General features: G+C 55.3%; 9 protein-coding genes across 9 annotated transcripts; 3 read left to right on the top strand and 6 right to left on the bottom strand.

Annotated features, from left to right (window-relative positions):
• Positions 1-1,801: 1,801 nt before the first annotated feature.
• KRP23_8744 (uncharacterized protein) lies at positions 1,802-2,842 on the top strand (the record flags this gene model as incomplete). Its single annotated transcript, XM_067894222.1, has 1 exon — positions 1,802-2,842. The coding sequence occupies one exon, from the start codon at positions 1,802-1,804 to the stop codon at positions 2,840-2,842; it is 1,041 nt and encodes a 346-aa protein (XP_067743676.1).
• A 182-nt stretch (positions 2,843-3,024) lies between these two features.
• Positions 3,025-5,231, bottom strand: KRP23_8743 (PHD and RING finger domain-containing protein 1; the record flags this gene model as incomplete). Its single annotated transcript, XM_067894221.1, has 4 exons — positions 3,025-3,367; positions 3,430-3,689; positions 3,749-4,999; positions 5,076-5,231. The coding sequence occupies 4 exons, from the start codon at positions 5,229-5,231 to the stop codon at positions 3,025-3,027; spliced, it is 2,010 nt and encodes a 669-aa protein (XP_067743675.1).
• Positions 5,232-5,330: 99 nt separating this feature from the next.
• On the top strand, positions 5,331-7,456 carry KRP23_8742 (uncharacterized protein; the record flags this gene model as incomplete). Its single annotated transcript, XM_067894220.1, has 5 exons — positions 5,331-6,366; positions 6,437-6,671; positions 6,753-6,827; positions 6,891-7,082; positions 7,162-7,456. 5 exons carry the CDS (start codon positions 5,331-5,333, stop codon positions 7,454-7,456), a joined length of 1,833 nt encoding a protein of 610 aa, XP_067743674.1.
• Positions 7,457-7,636: 180 nt separating this feature from the next.
• Positions 7,637-9,146, bottom strand: KRP23_8741 (Protein NBR1-like protein; the record flags this gene model as incomplete). The annotated part of the gene is made up of 2 exons (XM_067894218.1): positions 7,637-8,497; positions 8,562-9,146. 2 exons carry the CDS (start codon positions 9,144-9,146, stop codon positions 7,637-7,639), a joined length of 1,446 nt encoding a protein of 481 aa, XP_067743673.1.
• A 438-nt stretch (positions 9,147-9,584) lies between these two features.
• KRP23_8740 (Protein JOKA2) lies at positions 9,585-12,131 on the top strand (the record flags this gene model as incomplete). The annotated part of the gene is made up of 1 exon (XM_067894217.1): positions 9,585-12,131. The coding sequence occupies one exon, from the start codon at positions 9,585-9,587 to the stop codon at positions 12,129-12,131; it is 2,547 nt and encodes an 848-aa protein (XP_067743672.1).
• Positions 12,132-12,432: 301 nt separating this feature from the next.
• On the bottom strand, positions 12,433-13,347 carry KRP23_8739 (Monoacylglycerol lipase abhd6-B; the record flags this gene model as incomplete). Its single annotated transcript, XM_067894216.1, has 1 exon — positions 12,433-13,347. The coding sequence occupies one exon, from the start codon at positions 13,345-13,347 to the stop codon at positions 12,433-12,435; it is 915 nt and encodes a 304-aa protein (XP_067743671.1).
• Positions 13,348-13,656: 309 nt separating this feature from the next.
• KRP23_8738 (Monoacylglycerol lipase abhd6-A) lies at positions 13,657-14,703 on the bottom strand (the record flags this gene model as incomplete). Its single annotated transcript, XM_067894215.1, has 1 exon — positions 13,657-14,703. One exon carries the CDS (start codon positions 14,701-14,703, stop codon positions 13,657-13,659), a length of 1,047 nt encoding a protein of 348 aa, XP_067743670.1.
• Positions 14,704-15,019: 316 nt separating this feature from the next.
• KRP23_8737 (Monoacylglycerol lipase abhd6-A) lies at positions 15,020-15,988 on the bottom strand (the record flags this gene model as incomplete). The annotated part of the gene is made up of 1 exon (XM_067894214.1): positions 15,020-15,988. The coding sequence occupies one exon, from the start codon at positions 15,986-15,988 to the stop codon at positions 15,020-15,022; it is 969 nt and encodes a 322-aa protein (XP_067743669.1).
• Positions 15,989-17,159: 1,171 nt separating this feature from the next.
• Positions 17,160-18,506, bottom strand: KRP23_8736 (Cathepsin Z; the record flags this gene model as incomplete). Its single annotated transcript, XM_067894213.1, has 2 exons — positions 17,160-17,871; positions 17,941-18,506. 2 exons carry the CDS (start codon positions 18,504-18,506, stop codon positions 17,160-17,162), a joined length of 1,278 nt encoding a protein of 425 aa, XP_067743668.1.
• Between the last annotated feature and the right edge of the window lie 104 nt (positions 18,507-18,610).

The raw sequence follows: 18,610 nt of genomic DNA, 5'->3' as shown, positions 1-18,610 counted from the left end.
TCCCTCCATGTGTGAATGTCTGTGCGGTGGGTGCCGTTATCCCCAGCGATATTCCGTCGACCCGGTCACCCGCGCGAATCGTGATGAAGCTGACAGTTTGTCCGGACACCACCGACGCCTGGTCTGAGAAATCGTTGCCGTGAGGACCGCCAAAAGTCTCGCTCAGTTGCACAGCATCGTCCGCAGTTGTGTGTGGAAGAGCGACGAGAGCAGCGAACGCCAACGCCCGCAATACCATAGCCATGGTCAATTTCACAATACACCCTGATAACTCTACGAATACAGAAGCAGCACAGCGCGCACACGTCGGAGGAAAATCGAGAATGATCGGACTCGGTTGCAGAGCCCCCGGCTCACCAGCGTCAATACATACATGCTCAGCAGCACTATACCATAATCTTGGATAGGTCGGCAAGTGCATCTCTGGAGTATAAATATCGTGGTCAGCCAGAAGCCGTGGTGACGATTCAAGCACATGTTAAACCTGAAATCACGAGATGGAACCAAGTACCGTCACTTGCGCTTCGTATGTTTGCTGGTTATCGGAGGCGCCTCCACAGTCTTCAACGCGTATAGTGAGCACATTGCGCTAGCTTCTAAAAGTGGAGTTTGGAAAACACATACATATTCGAACAAGCTGACAGGATGGCTCTTGCTTCTGTACATGTACACTTCTCGGACAGCGCAACGTCGCGGCAAAGCGACAGGTGGTCTTCCTGAAACTTCTTTGCACGTAATGAGCCGGGCAGATGCGCGTTGTGCAAATAAATCTTCGTTCTGCTTGAAAAGATCAATTGTCCCGACGCCCACGCGGGAACTTGAATGTGGATCATTTTAGTACACGCGTGCAATCCGCGGCGGGCTATTAATCTTTCTCGTTTCCGAGTTGCAAACGTTCTGGTACGATCCACATCGTCGGCAGCAAGCGAATCGCGCCACCTTTCATGCGTCGAGCGCTGCCGAGTGCGAATATGTACTACGGTATCCACAATCTGAAAGAAAGAAAAAGGCATCCGCATATTATGTGCTATTTCCTGTTCGTTGTTTGTGTACAGCTATTGCGATTGTAGCGAGGTGACAATCCACGGTCCTGTCGCCCGATTTCCCTCGGTCGCGGAACGAAAGGTCCCGAAGAGGAGCCCGGGCCGAGAAGAGCTGAAAGAAACCAGCCGACGGTGCTAAAAGAGGAAGCAATGCGGCTTTGACGTTGGCAAGTTATTAGTGCAGATCCTTGATCAAAGCTCGCTGCACTATTCAGCAAATTAACTACATTCGTATCAAGCTGTCGCCTAGTTTGCCATACTATCGCAGCACGCGGAGGGTAGAGCATCGCAAACTTTGGCTTTCCACGACACATGTACTATGAGACGCGAACGGCGGTCGCGTGCGCAGAGTAAAGGAACGAACTTGCAAGCGGTTGACCAGGTAGCAATCGCTTCCTGTGAGAGACTTGGTATTTTGTTGTGGAAAGAGCTCGCAGCTCGGGTTGGTTTCTCTCTGTCTGGTCACTACCTGTCTTCTCCTCTCGCCTGGTCTCAACTAACTGTTTTAACTGTTGCGGACAACCTCTTCGAGAAAATTCCACAACTGTGGGAAAACCTCCAGCACCTCCGTGCTTTCTCGGAAGAAACAACCCACACATGCACACTAACTGCCACAGCGTCAACGGTGGGAACCAGTACACAGCACTCCGCAACACTATGGACGAGGAAAGTTTACTGAACCTACGTCACCGCATATTCCGTAAGCAGTTCCATAGTTTCCGATTTGATTCATTATTTGTGCCGAAAATCCGGGGTAGATGAACGCGCCGTCGTGGAGCGGCCCGAAGGCCTCGCGCCTGTGGTCCGCGCGGGGCGACGAGCGCTGCTCTCCTCCTCGCTCCGACGACTACAAGGACTGGTCGCTCATGCAACTCAAGCGTGAGATCACGCAGCGGCAACTCAAGACGAACCCGCGCAAACGCAACAAGGACGCATTCGTCAAGGTTCTGCTCAGCAACGACCAGGAACAGACACAGACGCACAAGCAGCAGACGCTGGAGGACGCAGTCATGTTCGCCCCCACATCCACCTCCGAGCTGCAGAACATGTACGCGAACAACGGAGACCAGCAGCAGCAGCAGAACCTCTACGCCGGGCAACAGCAGCAGGACATCTACAATGTTGACCACCACCAGCAGCAGCAACAACAACAAATATTTGCCAATGAGATGGACATGGAGGCTATGCAGACGTCAAATTTGACTCCCACCGCATCTACACGGCCCCGTGTAGCTCAAGCTCAGATCCAGGCTCAAGTTCAATCTCAAGCTCGGTCTCAGTCTCAAGTCCAAGGTCAGGTTGAGACCCAGGTTCAGGCCCCAGTTTCAGTTGCAGCTATCGCTGCTCCTGTTTCTGTGGCTGAAGAGTCGGAGGTGGACACGCCAAACAGTTTTCAGGTAGCAAAGCGACAAAAAATGGAGGAGACACGACAGGAGAGAAGGGGAAGTGAAAATGAGAGTGGAAATGTTGCGACGGAGGTGGCGACGAAAGCGACTGCTACACAGCAGCATGCTGGGAAGGGATCGACCGAGTATTTGAGACGGAAATTGGGCATTCAGGCAGCTCGTCTGGAGATTGATGGCAGACGCTTGGAGCTTGAAACTAAGCGAGAGCAACGGAGCAGTGAACTGCATGCGGTGCAGTTGGCCTTGGCTCAGGAACAATTAAAGCAGGCCAAGATGACTACGCAGAAGATGAAAACGGACTGGATGGTGGAGCAGTTGATACAGAAGAAGCGACTTAATGATGCAGGGATCTCGCAGGAAGATACAGCAACGCTTGGGATGTATCTGTCTTGAGAAAGAGAGCGGGCTGTTTTGAACAGTTCCGTGCTTTGCTGTTATTTTGATGTATGTGTAACCAAGTTTTTCGAGTTGCCTTCTTCCTTATGGAAGTGTCATTGAGTTCAATCAAATATTCGATGCCAGCACCGTGCCTTCTTTCGAGGGTTGTGCTTCGTTAGTACTTGGAACAGAGCTCTTTATCGTCTTCGTTGATGCTTGACGGAGGGTACTGCAGAATATGTTGACGCTGGCACGGCTGCTCGCATGAGCAATGGACCTGGAGCATTCACGCCATTGCTTGTAGACGCCTTGTACACTCTGTCAATGAGTTTTTTGATACGTGACTTGGCAAGGTTCGACAGATCCCCGGATGGTAAAAGCAGTGCAGACTGCATGGAAACAGCTTCTTGCGAAAACAGGTCAGCTACTTGTTTGACGATTGCCTTGAACCGTTCTTTAGTCAAATTGCCAGCACCGTTCTTCTGCTTGTACAGAGGGTACAGTTTTGCTTTCACGTACTCGACAACAATATCTGACCACCTGCAGACGTAAAGACTTCAATGTAAGAAACAGACTCACAACGCAAGAATCGCATCACGTACGCTTCACGCTTTCGCTTCCGTTTGCCGTTGGATCGTGTGGGTCGCTTTGGAGAAGTGAATGCAGTAATCAAAGGCAAACTCTGCTTTGCATGGACTGGAGATGACACGGGTTGGTCCACCTGAGGCTGTAGCAGCTCCGTCGAAGCTGGAGGATTAAGTTTGCGCCATTTTTCGCTAAGATCGATCAAGCGTTGCCGAATTTCAATGCTGACATCTTCAAGTTCTGACAGGGTGTCAATTGTGTCCTGTAAGCCGTCCTCCTATAATCAAATAGTTTCGTTAACAAGTATTCGCAAAAAAGTACCACGTATGAGCTCACCTCCACTAGGTCTTCTTTTCGGATAGAGAGCGCCTCTAAGATTCCCACCACAGCTTCTAACACCTGTGGATTTGGTGATGATGCAGTCATGTCTCCGTCCTGTTCAGGCACACGAATCCACTGGTGCAGAACGGATAAACAGCCCAGCTCGACTGCAGCAGCCCTTTCCTTTGGATTGAGACGGCCGAAGAAAGTTTTGACCCGTGATACCAACCTCAGTTTGGCCGTCTTCGGGATTAACAACGTCACCGATGACGCGTAATTATCGCTACTAACGGCATCACCCATCAGTTTTGCAAGCTCACGATACTCTGGTGCAAACGTGTTGGAGACCATGTTGCTACGTTGAGGCGGCTGACTGTTGCTGCTGTCACCTACCAAGTCGTGGCCATTTGCGGCAATTGCTGCAGCTGCGAGCTCCTGTCGGCTCCGACTGTGATCTTCCCACATTTGATCGATGGTCGATGACGAAGCTGGCACCACAGTGGATCGCGTTCCATTACGAGTAGCATTAGCAACAGTACCAGTTCTCCGTCCATACAACGACGATTGGGTCAAATCTCCGCGCGCAAACATGGCATCTGCCCGCAATTGCACCTGCATTAGTTCTCTGGACATCCGCATCGCATACGCCGCCGCAATTCCGCGTATGGGTCGTCGGTTTTCCGCTTCTTCCACAGCTACGAAATTCGGGTTTCCTCGTCGACGCGATCTCGTCGCCGTCGATCCGCCACGCCCACCTAGTACATTCGACATCAAACTCGCCAATCGTCTCGTCCGACGTCGTGTCGACACCGTCGTCGCCGGACGTTCAACGGCGTCACTAGCCCGTTGCTGTGTTGTAGCATGCGTCGAGCAGTACCACGACGTATTAGGCACGGAACGGAGCCCAATACAGTACGTATGGTTCGCCACTCCGCAGCCCAGAGCTTCACACAGCAGCAGCACGTGCTCGTCCTCCCCAGAGCCACAGAGTTCACATGTCGCTTGGTTCACAAGCCGCAACTGGGCAGCAACGTCATGATCTGATGGATCCGGTCGATACAATTGTTTATGGTCGCTAATGACCTCCCGATGCACCACTGCACCATTGGCGTCTTGGCGCGTGACGGAGTTGAACTTAGTCTTGCACAACGGACACAAATTAGTGACTTTGGACCAGGCGACAATGCAGTCGAAGTGGAAGCGGTGGTCGCAACTGGACAGAAATCCCTGCTTTAAAACGTCCACCAGGTCCTGGCAGATACAGCACTGCAAAAGGAAACATCGATTAGTACCAAAAGAATCCACTAAAAATTGTAATCTGATTCAACTACGCAGCACTCACGGCGTCCTCCTCGGTGTCCTCAATGACGACCTCTTCATCACCATCATCGTGTCCTCCGCCATCACGACCGTCTTGGTGGTCGTCATCCTCTACAAGGTCAATAACGTCCGCCACCTTCCGCTTCTCCTCCGACGCCATACTCTCTGCGTCTTCCATCTTCTAATTAGTCAAAGCTCTTTCCAGCTTCTGATTGGTCCAAATTATAGCACAAAGCGAATCTATCGAAAAGAGCTGGTCAGTCAGTTCCGTGTCAACATGGGCGACTTGCTGCGAATGCTGTCGCTGCTCCTCCTGCTTCATGCGTATACAACCGCCTCTTTTGCAGCCGAAGTATCGCCGTCTCTGCGCAGCCTGGAGCCCCAGCTCAAGGACGATACTGCGCCGCCCGTGTTCTGCCTGGACGTGGGCATTGAAATTGCATTCCCAAGTCTCGACGTGGAGAATGCAATGGGGGGCGCGTCCACCGGCAAAGGGTGTCTACGCAGCTCGCCCATGAACGCGGTGATTGGCCGCTTAAAAACGTCCTTGAGGACGTTTTCGCTGCACGCGGTGGACTGCGTGTTGGAGCCGATGGACGTCGAGTCCTCCACGATCGCACTCATGGGCATCGCCTCTGTGTGCTCCAGGTCAAATATGGAGATCGAGGAGAAGCTGGAGACCTGGGGACGAGAGACCAAGCGACAGGTGGAGAGGCTGTTCGAGAACGAGAAGCGGGTCTCGTTCGACCAGACCACGGGCATGGTGAGGCATGTATCGGTCTCCCCGGCGTACGAGCTGCCGATTAGCGGCAGTGGATTGCCGCAGCTTGTGCTGGGGGTGACGGAGATTTGGTCCGATGGGGATGAAGAGGGGGGCGTGGAGGAACCCACGAGTCAGCAGACGTTCTTCACGCACGTGCAATTGGATGTCAAGAACGACGGGAAGACGCCGCTGCATTTGTATCGGTTGACGCTGGTGGAGATAGGAGATGGTCATGGGGTGGAGCCCAAATCGACGGGGTTTGTGCTCCCTCTGGTGATGCCAGCGGTGGTGCTGCCTGATACGAGCCAGGTCGTTTTGTTTAAAGCGATTACAGGCACTGCGGTGGATTCGTCGAAGAGGTATACGCTGTACATTTCGCACAGCGGCTTTCGATCGCACGTGTTTGAAGGCGTATTGGACGGGAAGAAGTTTCTTGCCAGAGAAGAAGCGGTTCAGCCACAGGGTGAAGACGGTCTCTTCGACCGCTTCTCGTTGGATTCAGCCAGCGCACAATCACTGTTTCCCTCATTCCCGTACGCAACGTGGCAAGGTACGCTCTCATATTTGTAAGCTGTTGACGTAGAGGCGTCTTTTGCTCTGACACTCTTTGTTCACGATAGTCGCATCCATGGCTGTCGCGGTGGCGGTGGGGCTCGTGGTGACCCTGTACATTCGACGAAAGCGCCCCAGCATTCGCGTTATGGGACGTGTAGTGAGTAGCTGCCTACGGTCGCCAAGTAAGCAAACTGCACATGGATCTGGCGGAATAACGTCGGCAAAGGCGGTCTCCAACCGCGTAGCTTCCAGTCGAGCTGCCATCTCAAAAAGAGGAGAAGACCACATCGAAATGGAAACGTATGTGGGCACAGTTCGTGTTGTGGCTCGGCTTGGATTCGACATTTACACTGACATCTCAAATTTGTGGTATCAATGCAGTCTAATCAAGAAGCCTGCAACCATGAAGCCTTCGGACAGTAAGTCTAGCGCGTCAGGAAAACCACCCCGCCCAAAGTAAGTGGCTGCGATAAATCACCTGGAAGCAACCCGTTGTAACTGAGTTATTTTCTATCACAGGATGCCGGCGATCACAATGAAGTGGAAGGCGCCGCCCCCGACTCCTTCCCGAGCAACAGTTCCTATTGCAAAAAAGACATCGTTAGCGGTGCCTAAGACGACAGCAACCAAGCAGTTGCGCCTAGATATCGATCGCACTGCAAAGCTTCACCCTAAGCGCTTCGAAAGCATGTGGGACGAATACGTCGACAAGTACGCTCAGACTAGAGAGCAGCGCCCCTGTTTGGACGTCCAAGTGTATTAATCCGTGCTACCTGTGATACAATTGTAGGTTCCAGTCCGAATTGCCCGAGGTCAAGCGACCAGGATCCGATGAGCTGTTGAAAAAGTTGGAGGCGCAAGGAATCTCGTGCATGGCTAGCGGAACTGTCGACGGCGTGGAGAAATACGTATTCTACGCAAAGCAGCGAGATTGCTCGTGGTTCTTTTTGGCTACCATAGATGTTACTATAGCAACCGCGACGATTGTCGTTACAGTGCGGGCAAGCAGCGATGCTGCTGAAGAGCTGGTGCTGCAGCTGGGCGAACTGCTGAAGAGGACGATAGCTCAGTCAGCTTCATCGTGAAGTGTGAAGAAGGCAAGTGGTGGTTTTGGAGATTCAAATGTAATATAAGTACGCTGCGTGCGAAGAGAGAGAAAGTCTTTCACACGCATTTACTGGGAATCAACGGCTTAAGCTAAGGCCACTGCAGTTCGTGATCCTAGGCATAATTTGTGACTCGTGTGTTGCTTGTGCTTTCGTCGCTTACACGGAGCTCAGAAGTCCCGTGATAACAGCATCCATGTCACCGACGTGCTGGATCAGCAGAGCCACGTTGCGTGCCTTGTCCGTAAATCCCATGTCCGCCAGAGCCTGGAGCTGGTTTGTCCAGCGGAGTTCCTCTTCACTTTCCTTGGGCTCGTTATTCGTGACCGCAGCAGGTGCCGGAACGTTAATCGATTCGCCCGCCGTAGAGATGACGGCTGCAGGAGCGTTCACACGAATCTCCTTCGTGTCGACAGCAACAGTGGCTGGCTCTTCCGGCTCCATCACGTTGATGTCCACCCAGAGACGCTGGCCGAAGCGGTTGCCATCAGGGGTACTCAGACGCCAGTAACCAGTGTAGCGGCCAGCCTTTGACGGCGCCACCATGCGCAGCGACACATCGATCGACTTTCCCGGCAGCACCGACGGAATCAGCACGCTCTCGGGGGCTTGCATCTTGTCACCACCGACGCACGACAGCTCGGCTCCAATAGGCCACTTGTTCGGGCCACCGTTGCGGAGTTTCCACACCTTGTCGAAGGGGTCGCCAGGTGCCAGCACCGTGCCATCGGGGCACGTGACGTCGCCTTCAAATACCGCAACAACCGGACCCAAATCCTGTTTGGCCTCCTCAATGTTAATAGCCTCAAAGTAATCACTCGTAGACATGAGCTGGGCGTTGTGGCTGTACTGCACTTGCTGCAGCACGCGCTCCACCTGCACACGGGCGTTTGGGCATTTGGCCAGCAAGATCTTGGCCACTTCCTCCAAGTCTCCAGTGCCGGCCACCGCCACCAAACACTCCATGAAATTGCCGTTCTTCTGGAACTCCTCCGTCACCGTCTGGAACAGCGTCGCAAACTACAAACAACAAGTCACAACGTCAGCAAATACAACAACGTATCAAGTCCCAGTCTTCTCTCACCTTGGCATTGGCCATGATCTCCAGCAATGCCTCCTGACACCCTGGCTCATGCAGCAACGACACCAGGTCCTTCTTCAGCGTCTGATGCTCGGCACTGGCGTCCCACTTATCCACCACCTTGCCCAGGTCCACGAACAGGTCCGACATCTTTCTCTTCTGCTGGCTGGCCAGCATCTCCTCGGCGTCCCTCGGCAACACGTGCACCATGGAGCTGCTGCTAGCGTCCATGGCCGGGCCCTGCAGCGACTTGGCCACGACAATAATCTTGCACACGGCGTTGTCCGCGTCCTTGCCGGCGGCCACGGCCAGCTCGCGCATGAGGCGGAAGGCCTCATCCAGCTCCGCATCGTTGGTGATGCGCACCTGCTCGTCGTCGTCGTCCATGTAGTACAGCAGCAGTTCGCGAGGCGGCTCCTGCAGCTCCGGGAACACCAGCAGCACGTAGTCGCGCAGGTCGCGGAAGCTCAGCTCGTTCCAGTTGGCGATGGCGCGGCCGTCCAGCACCGAGAGCGCCTGGTGCACGGCCGACACCTGCACGCGGCGCATGTCCTGCTTCTCCCTCCACAAGATCTTGAGCGTCGTCATGGCTGTTGGCTAGTGTAGGGCTCGACTTGAGGCGTCGCTCGCTTGTTCTCTGTTTGGAATTGACGTTTTCTCAGAAAGAGAAGAAGAAAACGGGAATTTCCAAAACCTCGTGGAAAGAATAGATTATCTCAGAAGAGAGGTTTCGTTAAAGGAAGGTGAATGATGTCTTCTAGAACTGTGTTTGTATCAGAAACACCAGCATTCCTGGCCTGCAACTTCCAGCGAGAGAATAGGCGTTCCTGTCCTTCGCTGACAATCAAAGCACACTGCTTGTGTAGCTAGCTTCCAAGGCAGCTTCGAGAAGGTTGCGTTGAATGATGGTAAGTCGTACTTAATCGAGTTCAACTGTCCAACGGTGTGCGCCTCTCCAAGTTCTCACCATATCTCAATTCTCCTCGTCCGGCTCAAGTCGAGAAGAAGAGCAAGAATCAGTTGAAGATGGCGAAGGTTATTGAGCTCACCATGAGCGGCGGAGAGCCGCTCCTGCAGTCACTGCCGCTGGCCACCGACGACGGCGAGCTACTGACAGTGGCCACACTGCGGGCCGCTGCGGCCGTGCTGCTGGCCGACGATGAGAAGAGCTTCTCGCTGCGCTATACGGACTCGGACGGCGATGAAGTGACGATCGCCCGTGACGGGGACGTGAAGGAGCTGGCCGACTACATGACCGACGAGCAACTGGAGCGGCTCACAGTGCTGGTGACGCCTCAGGAGCCAGCGACCACCCGCCGCGCCACCACCGCCGTGCAGACGCAACTGCGTGGCCTGGTGGCGGCCATGACCAAGCTAACGACGGCTAAGCCCAAGAAGCCCACGCCGGCCAACGCCATGAACCTGCTGGTGGCCAGTCTGCAGACGATGGACGTGGCCGAAGACTCGGAGGAGCTGGCCGCCGTCAAGAAGGAGTTGCTCATGGTGCTGCAGGACGAGGAGTTCAAGACGGCTGTGGAGGAGTTGAGCACCTCGGAGGAGTTCAAGGAGCTGGCCGATGTTATGGCCGCTGCTATCTACGAAGAAGACGCGCAGGCTATTGAAGAGACGGCCACGGCTCACTTCGACGAACTGCTGGTGTTGGTCCAGCGCGTGGTGTCGCGCTGTCCGTCGCTCAAGCCGGCGATGGTGAATGTGGCCAAGTCGTGTATGGCAGGCCTGGTTCGCATCAATGACGAGCAATTGGCCGAGGATGACTCAGGTTCGTCCAGCTCTAGCAGCAGCTCCAGCAGCAGCGACGATCAGGAGACGGTGGACATGGATGCTGTTGTTGAGGAAGTGCCTGTGCACGTTGGTGTTATGTGCAACGGCTGCGAGAAGGCGCCGCTCATTGGCGTGCGCTACAAGTCGCTGGAAGTGACCGGCTTTGATCTGTGCGAAGAGTGTGAGGCCAGCGGCCAGTGGGTGAGCCATGAGCCGTTTATCAAGATCACGGACCCGTCGCGCGCCCCCAAGCACAAACGCACTGCGGACCTTGTGCACCCGTTTGTGGTGTGCGATGGGTGTGAGATGAGTCCCATTGTGGGCATTCGCTTCAAGTCCAAGACGGCGGAGAACTTTGATCTATGCGAGGCGTGCGAAGCCAGTGGCAAATGGTTCAAGTCGCATGGACCATTCACTAAGATCCAAGAACCGGGAATGATGCACGCGCTGAAGTTCACGTGCCGTCGTGGTGGAAAATTCGGCCACCATGGCAAATTTGGGCATCACCACGGCAAGTTTGGTCATGGACACCATGGTAAGTTCAATCACGGACACCACGGACACCATGACAAGTTTGGTCGCCACGGGCACCACGGTCCGCCTGGTTTCCCATTCGACGGCCCGCCCCCTCACCATCACGGCTTCTTTGATTTCACTTCGTCACCGCCGCATCAAAGTCCGCCAGGTTTCCGCGGCCACGGCCCGCCTCTCCACCATGAGGGCCCACCTGGTTTCCCCGGGCACGGCCCACCGCATCACCGCGAGGGCCCACCTGGTTTCCCCGGGCACGGCCCACCGCATCACCGCGAGGGCCCCCCTGAGTTTTTTGGACACGGTCGTCCGGACTTTCGTGACCACCACGGTCATGATGGTCCTCCTTCTCCACCAGCCGGGTTTGATGGTCGCTGGCACCACCGCGGCCCCCCTCGATTTCCTGGTCGGTTCGGACCACCTCCATTTGGATTTCCTGGTCCGCACGGCCCGCCTGAGTTCCGCCCGGAGTTCAACACTCGAGATTGCCGTGGTTTCCGTGGACTTAACAAGTGCCGCCCCATGGACGAGGACAAGGTGCGTGAGAACCCTAGCCGTCACTACGGTTGCAGTGGACGCGGCCGTTGGGGGCGTAGTGCCTCCAACCTCGAGGCGCGCTTCCTTGAAGACGTGACTATTGAAGACGGCACCGTCGTCGAGGCAGGAAAGCCGCTGCGTAAGATGTGGAAGCTTGTAAACGACGGCGAGCGTTCCTGGCCTGATGGTTGCTACATGATCACTCAGCGCGACAACCCGATGTTCCCGGAGGACAGGAATTCGAGCCGCATTGATCTCCCAGCTCTCGCCCCAGATGAGAAATTTATTGCTGGTGTGGATCTTGTGGCTCCAAAGGAGCCTGGACGCTACACCAGTTTCTGGCGTGTGTATGACCCAGCAGACGTAAGCTTCGGCCACCGCTTCTGGATCGACATTGTCGTGGCTGGTGATAGCACCCCGGATGTCACTCCGTCGGAAGCCGGGACGATTGAAAGCGCAGAGGACGTTGAAAAGGAGGACGCTATTGTTGAGCACACTGAGGCTACGTCCGACGAAGACATCGAGATCATTGAAAGTGCGGAAGCGCAAGAAGCTGGAGCAGGCAATGACGATAATGTTGCGGCCGAGGACAAGGCAGACTACGAGGAGGCGCTAACGCTGCTGGCGTCCATGGGATTTACCGATACGGACAAAAACGTCCGCGCCCTTGAGCTGGCAGATGGGAACGTCGGCGGTGCGGTGAATGCACTTCTGTCGGAGTAAGACGTGTGCGTGGCCTTGAACCGACCTGAGCATTTATTTGTATGCAGCTTTGCCATCTCAAGCATTACTCCTGGTCGTCCGAGGACACACAAAGGCGAAAAGCGAAGTGGGCAGCGCAAGACAACAAGTAGCGTCATAGCCCAATGAATGAGTAATACGTATTTTTCACGACATTTTCACGACATAGCAAAAATAAACAATAAAAAATACCATGCACGAGCAAAACAAAAACGCTATCCGTTCAGTGGTACTTGAAAAATGACATGTATTTGTATTCGTTCTTTAGTTTACTTCTATCTGCTTACATGAGGTTCTTCATCGAAAGCGCTTCGCCTGCCAGGAACTTGTTAATCGCGGCCGTGCACTCAGCGTGCTTCTCGTGCTGCAGAATGTGACCGCAGTCGTCAAACAGCAGAACCTGTCCTTGAGCCTCCGGCGTCAATTTCTTCTCCAGTACCTCCACCGACGACACATCCAGCACGCGGTCGTGTTTTCCCCACATCACTAGCGTCTTCGCACGGATGTTGGGCAACAGGTCCTCCAACACGGTCGGGTTCTGCAGCGAGTCGCCAACGATCTTTTCCAGCACCGGTAGTTGTTTCTCTCGCTCCGACGCGATGATAGAAGAGATAACGTGCGGGATCTTGCGGGACTCGAAGCTCAGCGCCTCGTTCATCTCGTTGACATCTTCGGGCGTGTGTGCCAGCAGCAAGTTACGTCCCGAGTCTTCGAGCATTTTCAGAAGAGTGCTCTTCCTGGGCATCGTGATACCTGCCGGGCACACCATCGTCAGCGACTTGACCCGATCCGGGTACATTCCGGCGTACACGCCGGCCAGCATGCCGCCCATGGAGCAGCCCACCAAGTGGATCTTCTTGTCTGCAGGCAGCTCCTTCTCGAGGAACTCGTGCAGCCTCTCAGCCTGACTGGGCATCGAATAGTTGGCCAGAGCATCCACAGGTGTGGTGCGGCCTTGGCCCGGCAAGTCCGGGATCATGATCTTGTAGCGCTTGTCCACGCCGCGGGCCACACGCACCCACGACTCCTTCATAGAGCTGAAGCCGTGCAGGAACACCACGACGTCCGTGTCCTTCTCGTCCTTGCCCGGCCGCTCGATGTAGCTCCAGTTGTACTTGTCCACGCTCGCGTTCTTGGCGGAGAAACCCGAGACGAAGCGGATGGCATCGAACACCGACATGAGCAGGGAGTTCATCATGGCCGTTGGCAGCTTGGGACTTGATGCCAAATGTGTCAATGCCTGACGCTCGCATCCGTCGGAGCTCCTCGCGATGTCGCAGAATGATTGCGCGCTGCGATGGCATTGGTGGATATTTGGGCTGGGACGGCCAGCAATTGGATGTTAGTGTTTGCTTTACCATTGATCATCATTCTGCAACTTCGACATCGACTACAGCAACGGCTATCCCTATGTTGGCAAGTGCACCGCAAACTTGAAATTGCAAAATGGTACAGTACCATTGTACGGGACGGCAAAACAAATGCACGTGTCTACGCTCTATTAATCTCACTGCACGACGTACGAAGTCTTGGAAGCACGCGGCGCCGCCAATCTCAAGCTCGGGATGACCAGACGTGCCGAGCGCGCAAGGAGTTGGAACTTCCCGTTGGTATGTAGCTTATCTGAACTCGGTAGGTTGGACGTATTGATAGTATCCGAGACACCGTCGTCCATCAAATGCTTGTTGATCGCAGCAGTGCACTCCGCAGCTTTTTCGTGCTGCACGATATGACCGCAATCGTCGAACAACAAAAACTTCCCTTGCGCCTCGGGTGCAAGTTTCTTCTGAAGAATCTCCACCGACGAAACATCCAAGACGCGGTCGTGTTCCCCCCACATAACCAACGTTTTTGCTCGGATATTCGGCAGCAAGTCTTCCAGCGCGGTGGGATTCTGCATCGCGTCACCGCTGATCTTCTCGAGCACTGGCAGCTGCTTCTTACGCTCCGAAGCAATGATCGATGCCACAACATGCGGAAGTCTCATCGATTTGAAGCTGAGCGCACGGTTCATTTCTTGAATATCTTCAGGCGTATGTGCCAGCAGCAGGTTTCGCCCTGATCCCTCGAGCATTTTTAGTAGGTCGCTCTTGGTTGGCATCGTGATCCCCGCGGGGCAGATCAGCGTCAGCGTCTTCACACGATCCGGATACAGTCCCGCGTAGACTCCCGCCAACATGCCACCCATGGAGCAACCGACGAGGTGGATCCTCTTCGCCGCAGGGACCTCCTTCTCCAAAAACTCATGCAGCCTTTGAGCTTGGTTTGGCATTGAATAATTTGCAAGTGTATCGATCGGTGTCGTGCGACCGTGGCCGGGTAAATCTGGGATGATGACCTCAAAGCGCTTGTCGACACCTCGAGCAACTCTCACCCAAGACTCTTTCACGGAGCTGAAGCCGTGGAGGAACACCACGACGTCCGTCTCCTTCTTGTCTTTGCCCGGTCTCTCGATGTAGCTCCAGTTGTATTTATCCACGCTTGCAAACTTGGCGGAGAACCCCGACATGAAGCGCACTGCGTCAATCACAGATATGAACAACGCGCTTGGCATGTTGGGTACGTTCGCTTGATTCTCCCCCTCCACGTGCAATGGATTAATGCTGTCGTCGTCTTCAGTAACGATTGGGTGTCTGCTTGAAGCGCTTCATTTGGCGGCAAACCTCGTATTCTTATCCGCAGCAATTTCTGCGCTTCTTCTAATGATCTCCAATGCAGCGCCACAGCAAAAGGTTTGCAAGTGAGGGAAGATGTAACACCAAAAGCTCCGGATTGAATCACTATGACGCATGTCTCGATTGCATTCACTCAAAAGCAGCTTATAAATGATAAATACACTCGCCATTCGCTCTGGCGAAAAGAACTAGCAGCTAAAACTCCATCACGGCCGCTTGTCCGGCGAGGGCGAACGTGAAGCTCAGCTCCTCGTCGGCCAGGAACTTGTTGAGCACGTCAACGCACTCGACAGGCTTGTCGCTCGGGACGAGATGTCCGCACTTGTCAAGTACCAGCACGTGCTTGCGTGCGACGTCGAGTTTGTCGTCGATCATCTTCAGACATGACACGTCCAGCACTTCATCCCGGTCGCCCCAGACCACCATGGTCCTTGCTCGGATGTTGTGCAGTTCGTCTTCCAGACTCGTCGGGTGTGCGAGCATGTCCAGCACCACCTTCTGTACCACCGCCCGTGCCCGCCCGTGCTTGGAAATTGCCAGAGCACGGAACACGCGAGGCGTGCGCACTAAATTGGCAGTACAAGCCACGCGGTCGCGCCACTCGCCCACTTCACTCGTCGACGTCTCGGTTGGGCTCTGCAGTGTGAGTTTACCGAGATCTTCGACGTCGCTGAGTGTGACGCTCATGTTGGGCATCGAGATCCCCCAGGGACACATGAGCGTGAGTGATTTGACCCGGTTCGGGTGCATTGCAGCATAGACGCCAGCTATGGTGGCACCCATGCACGTACCCACCAGATGCACCTTGTTGTTCGGGTACAGCTCCGACTCGAAGAACTCGTGCAGTCGACGCGCCTGTCGGTCGGCGGCGAAGTTCATGTTTGGGTCGAGCGGCGTCGTCCTGCCATGCCCTGGCAGATCGGGGATCACCACGTGGTAGTTTTTGCCGAGGCCGCTGGAGACGCGCACCCAGGCCTCTTTGGACGAGCCCAAGCCGTGCAGGAACACGACGACCTCCCGACTTGTGGGGACGGCCGCCGATCGGATCAAGTAGCTCCATTGGAACTGGTCCACGCTGGCCGTGCGCGCCTCGAACCCCTTGCCGAAGCGCACGAGGTCCGCCGTGTTGCGGCCGACGGCGCCGAGTACGCGCAATAGACCCATGGTGGTAAGGCTGGATGGTCCGACGTGTGCTCTACGTGGTGAAATGAGATGTGCCACCTGCAGCACTGGGTTGTTGAGACGGAGTGCGTCGTTCCCGGCTGCTGCCGCTGGACGGACGCCCTTCCCCCTGACAGAAGCAGTCTCACGAGCGTGATTGTGGAGTGGTGCTGCAGCGCTCCAGTTCCGTCCGTGCATCAACACACGCCGGATTTTTCGTGCTCTGGCTGGAGGGCGCGACACCGTGCAATCATGTACAGGCTGCGGCATCGTCGCCGCATTGCTGCAGACAACAGCTGAATTGACTGCTCGTCGGACTGCTGCGTTGTATCCCGGTGCTGAAAAAAGCCTGGTGTTTCGCGCCATACGTTTCGCAAGTCCGGTTTTGTGAGACCTCCGCTTCAAGTTGCAGGCAATGGGCCATGACTCATGGGCCATGGCGCTCCTGGCTGATTCTCGCAGGATACATGCGCGGCATGTTTGGCTCACCACAAAGACAGCGAAGTTTGCCAAGCGGACGTGTGGCTCTGAGCATGAGCTGTACCCAAGCTCACGTGCGGAAGTTCTGCGCTGGTTTTGTAGCTCTCCCCTACATGAGCTCGTGTGTCCAGGTTGTCGCAAAGCCCCCTACTGTTAGTACAGCGCCCAGGTGTCCGCTGCTCCAGCAGATGGCTCACGAATGCTTGTTGTTGATGGGGGGAGACCTCCGTTTACTCCACCGCCGTGGCGCGGGCATTAGTCGCCAATGCTGATTGAGCTGTTTGCTACCAGCCAATTGCCCGAGAGTTTACGCCGTCCGCGTTCAAGAGAGCACGGGTGACGGGATACTGCGTCGTCCAGCCGAGCGCTACGCGAATACGAGCGCCCCCATCTTGCTGCACTTGATTAGCCTCGGGGTTTCAGCTTGCAGCCGCTGAAGTAATCAGCGTGATAATCAATGCTCACTCATTTTACGGGCGGAACAAAAGAGTAGCGATCTGCATTCGCCCGGGAAGCACGAACGCGAGAGAGCAGACTCGGATAGTGTCCAGGCTTCTTGCTGTTGACGAAGTACGTGTATTGTGCGTGGCTAGATTGAGAACTGCAAGTTCGTTCTCTACGCTCTTGGGGTCTACGATTGCATCGGCTGCGATAGAAATGCAAGCAGCCTGGGGTCCGTCCTTCCGGGCTGCCTTCATGGGATCGTCCGGTAGACGTATCGGTGTCCTCGGAACTTCAGAATGAGCGCCGCCGCCAGCACCGCGCAGACGCAGCCCGACACGAAGAACATGGCAGCGAGCGCTGCGAACGAACTGTCTTCGCGGCGGGACTCGGCTTCAGTCGCGAAGGACTCCATTTCAGGCAGGTAGTAGGCGGTCGGAACCTTGTCGCGACGCGTTATGTCTTCGGTCGTGTCCTTGATCGGGTGATCCTTCGCGGTCTCCTTGAATGGGACGATGCCGAAGATGGAGCCTCCATACACGGACTTTTCCTCCCACACGAGCTCTTCGTCGCTGATGTCGGGCTCCATGAAAGCGCAATCAGCTTCGATGCCCAGGTTGTTCTTGCCGCGGACGATCTTGAAAAAGCCGTTCATGCCCCAGTACGTGCCCCACGAGTTGCGGATGTGCCAGTACTTGACGCCGTCTTCCTCGCCCCAGCCGACGATCTCCACGTCGTGGTCAATGTCCATGAAGCCCGTCTTGTCCTCCAGTATACCAGCCTTGTACTCGTACGTGAACTCTTCACTGCACGCGATGCCGCAAGTGATGGGGCCGCCTTTCATGATTTCCTTCATCATAGCCAGCTCACCCGACAGGTGTCCGTGGCTCTTGGCGCGGTAACGCACCATCTTGGTCACCGGGAAGCACTGAGGCACCGCCTTGCTCTGCGGAGTGTACATACAGCTGCACCGCACAACAAATTAGTAACTTGAGATGCTCATGACCCAGAATTCAGGCAACAAGCTCACGTACTTCATGCAGTATCCGCTCGGTGGGCAAGTGCCGTTGGTTTCCTTGTACTTGGTGTGGTCCGTCGCGTTGTACGGCAGGCAGGACTCGTCCGGCAGTCCATACTGACGCATGAACTCGTACACGTCGACAGCTTCTCCACCGTCACACCCATCGGAGAGGCCGTGGCCTGGCGCACAATTGAGAAAGCTCTGGCGGCCGAGCATCACGTCGGCCCCAGTGTAGTTGCGACGCTTGTTGAGGATCTTGATGCGGTCCTGGGCGCTCGACATGGCACCGTGAGCGAAGCATGAGCCGCAGTACTGCGGAATGTGCTGGTTCCAACTGGGCACGCAGAAGCCGCGCTCGCACCAGTCCAAATGCGCGGGGAGGTGCTCGATCTCCTGCGATTCATCGAGCGACAAGGCCGGCAGCGAATGCACCTTCGGGTGCAAGTGCTCACGGCCTTTCATGGTTCGTTTGCAGTGACATCCCTCTTGCTCGGCCTCGACAGGGTGCAGCAGCAGCGCCGAGAGCACCGCAGCCAGCAGCGTCGCCTTGCAAACGGATCCAAAGCGTCCACCCCACATCCCGTTTGGAATCAATGAGGCGAGTCGCGAACACTGAAGACTTGCAACGGCGGAAGCGAATTCGCGAATGAAACCGAATCAGCCTGGTGGGGGCACTGCAACTG

The sequence above is a fragment of the Phytophthora ramorum genome (assembly GCF_020800215.1).
Source record: "Phytophthora ramorum isolate Pr-102 chromosome Unknown Phyram_PR-102_s0007, whole genome shotgun sequence".
NCBI lineage: Eukaryota > Oomycota > Peronosporomycetes > Peronosporales > Peronosporaceae > Phytophthora > Phytophthora ramorum.
Note: the sequence above shows the minus strand (reverse complement) of the source record. Positions and strands in the feature narration are given on the sequence as shown.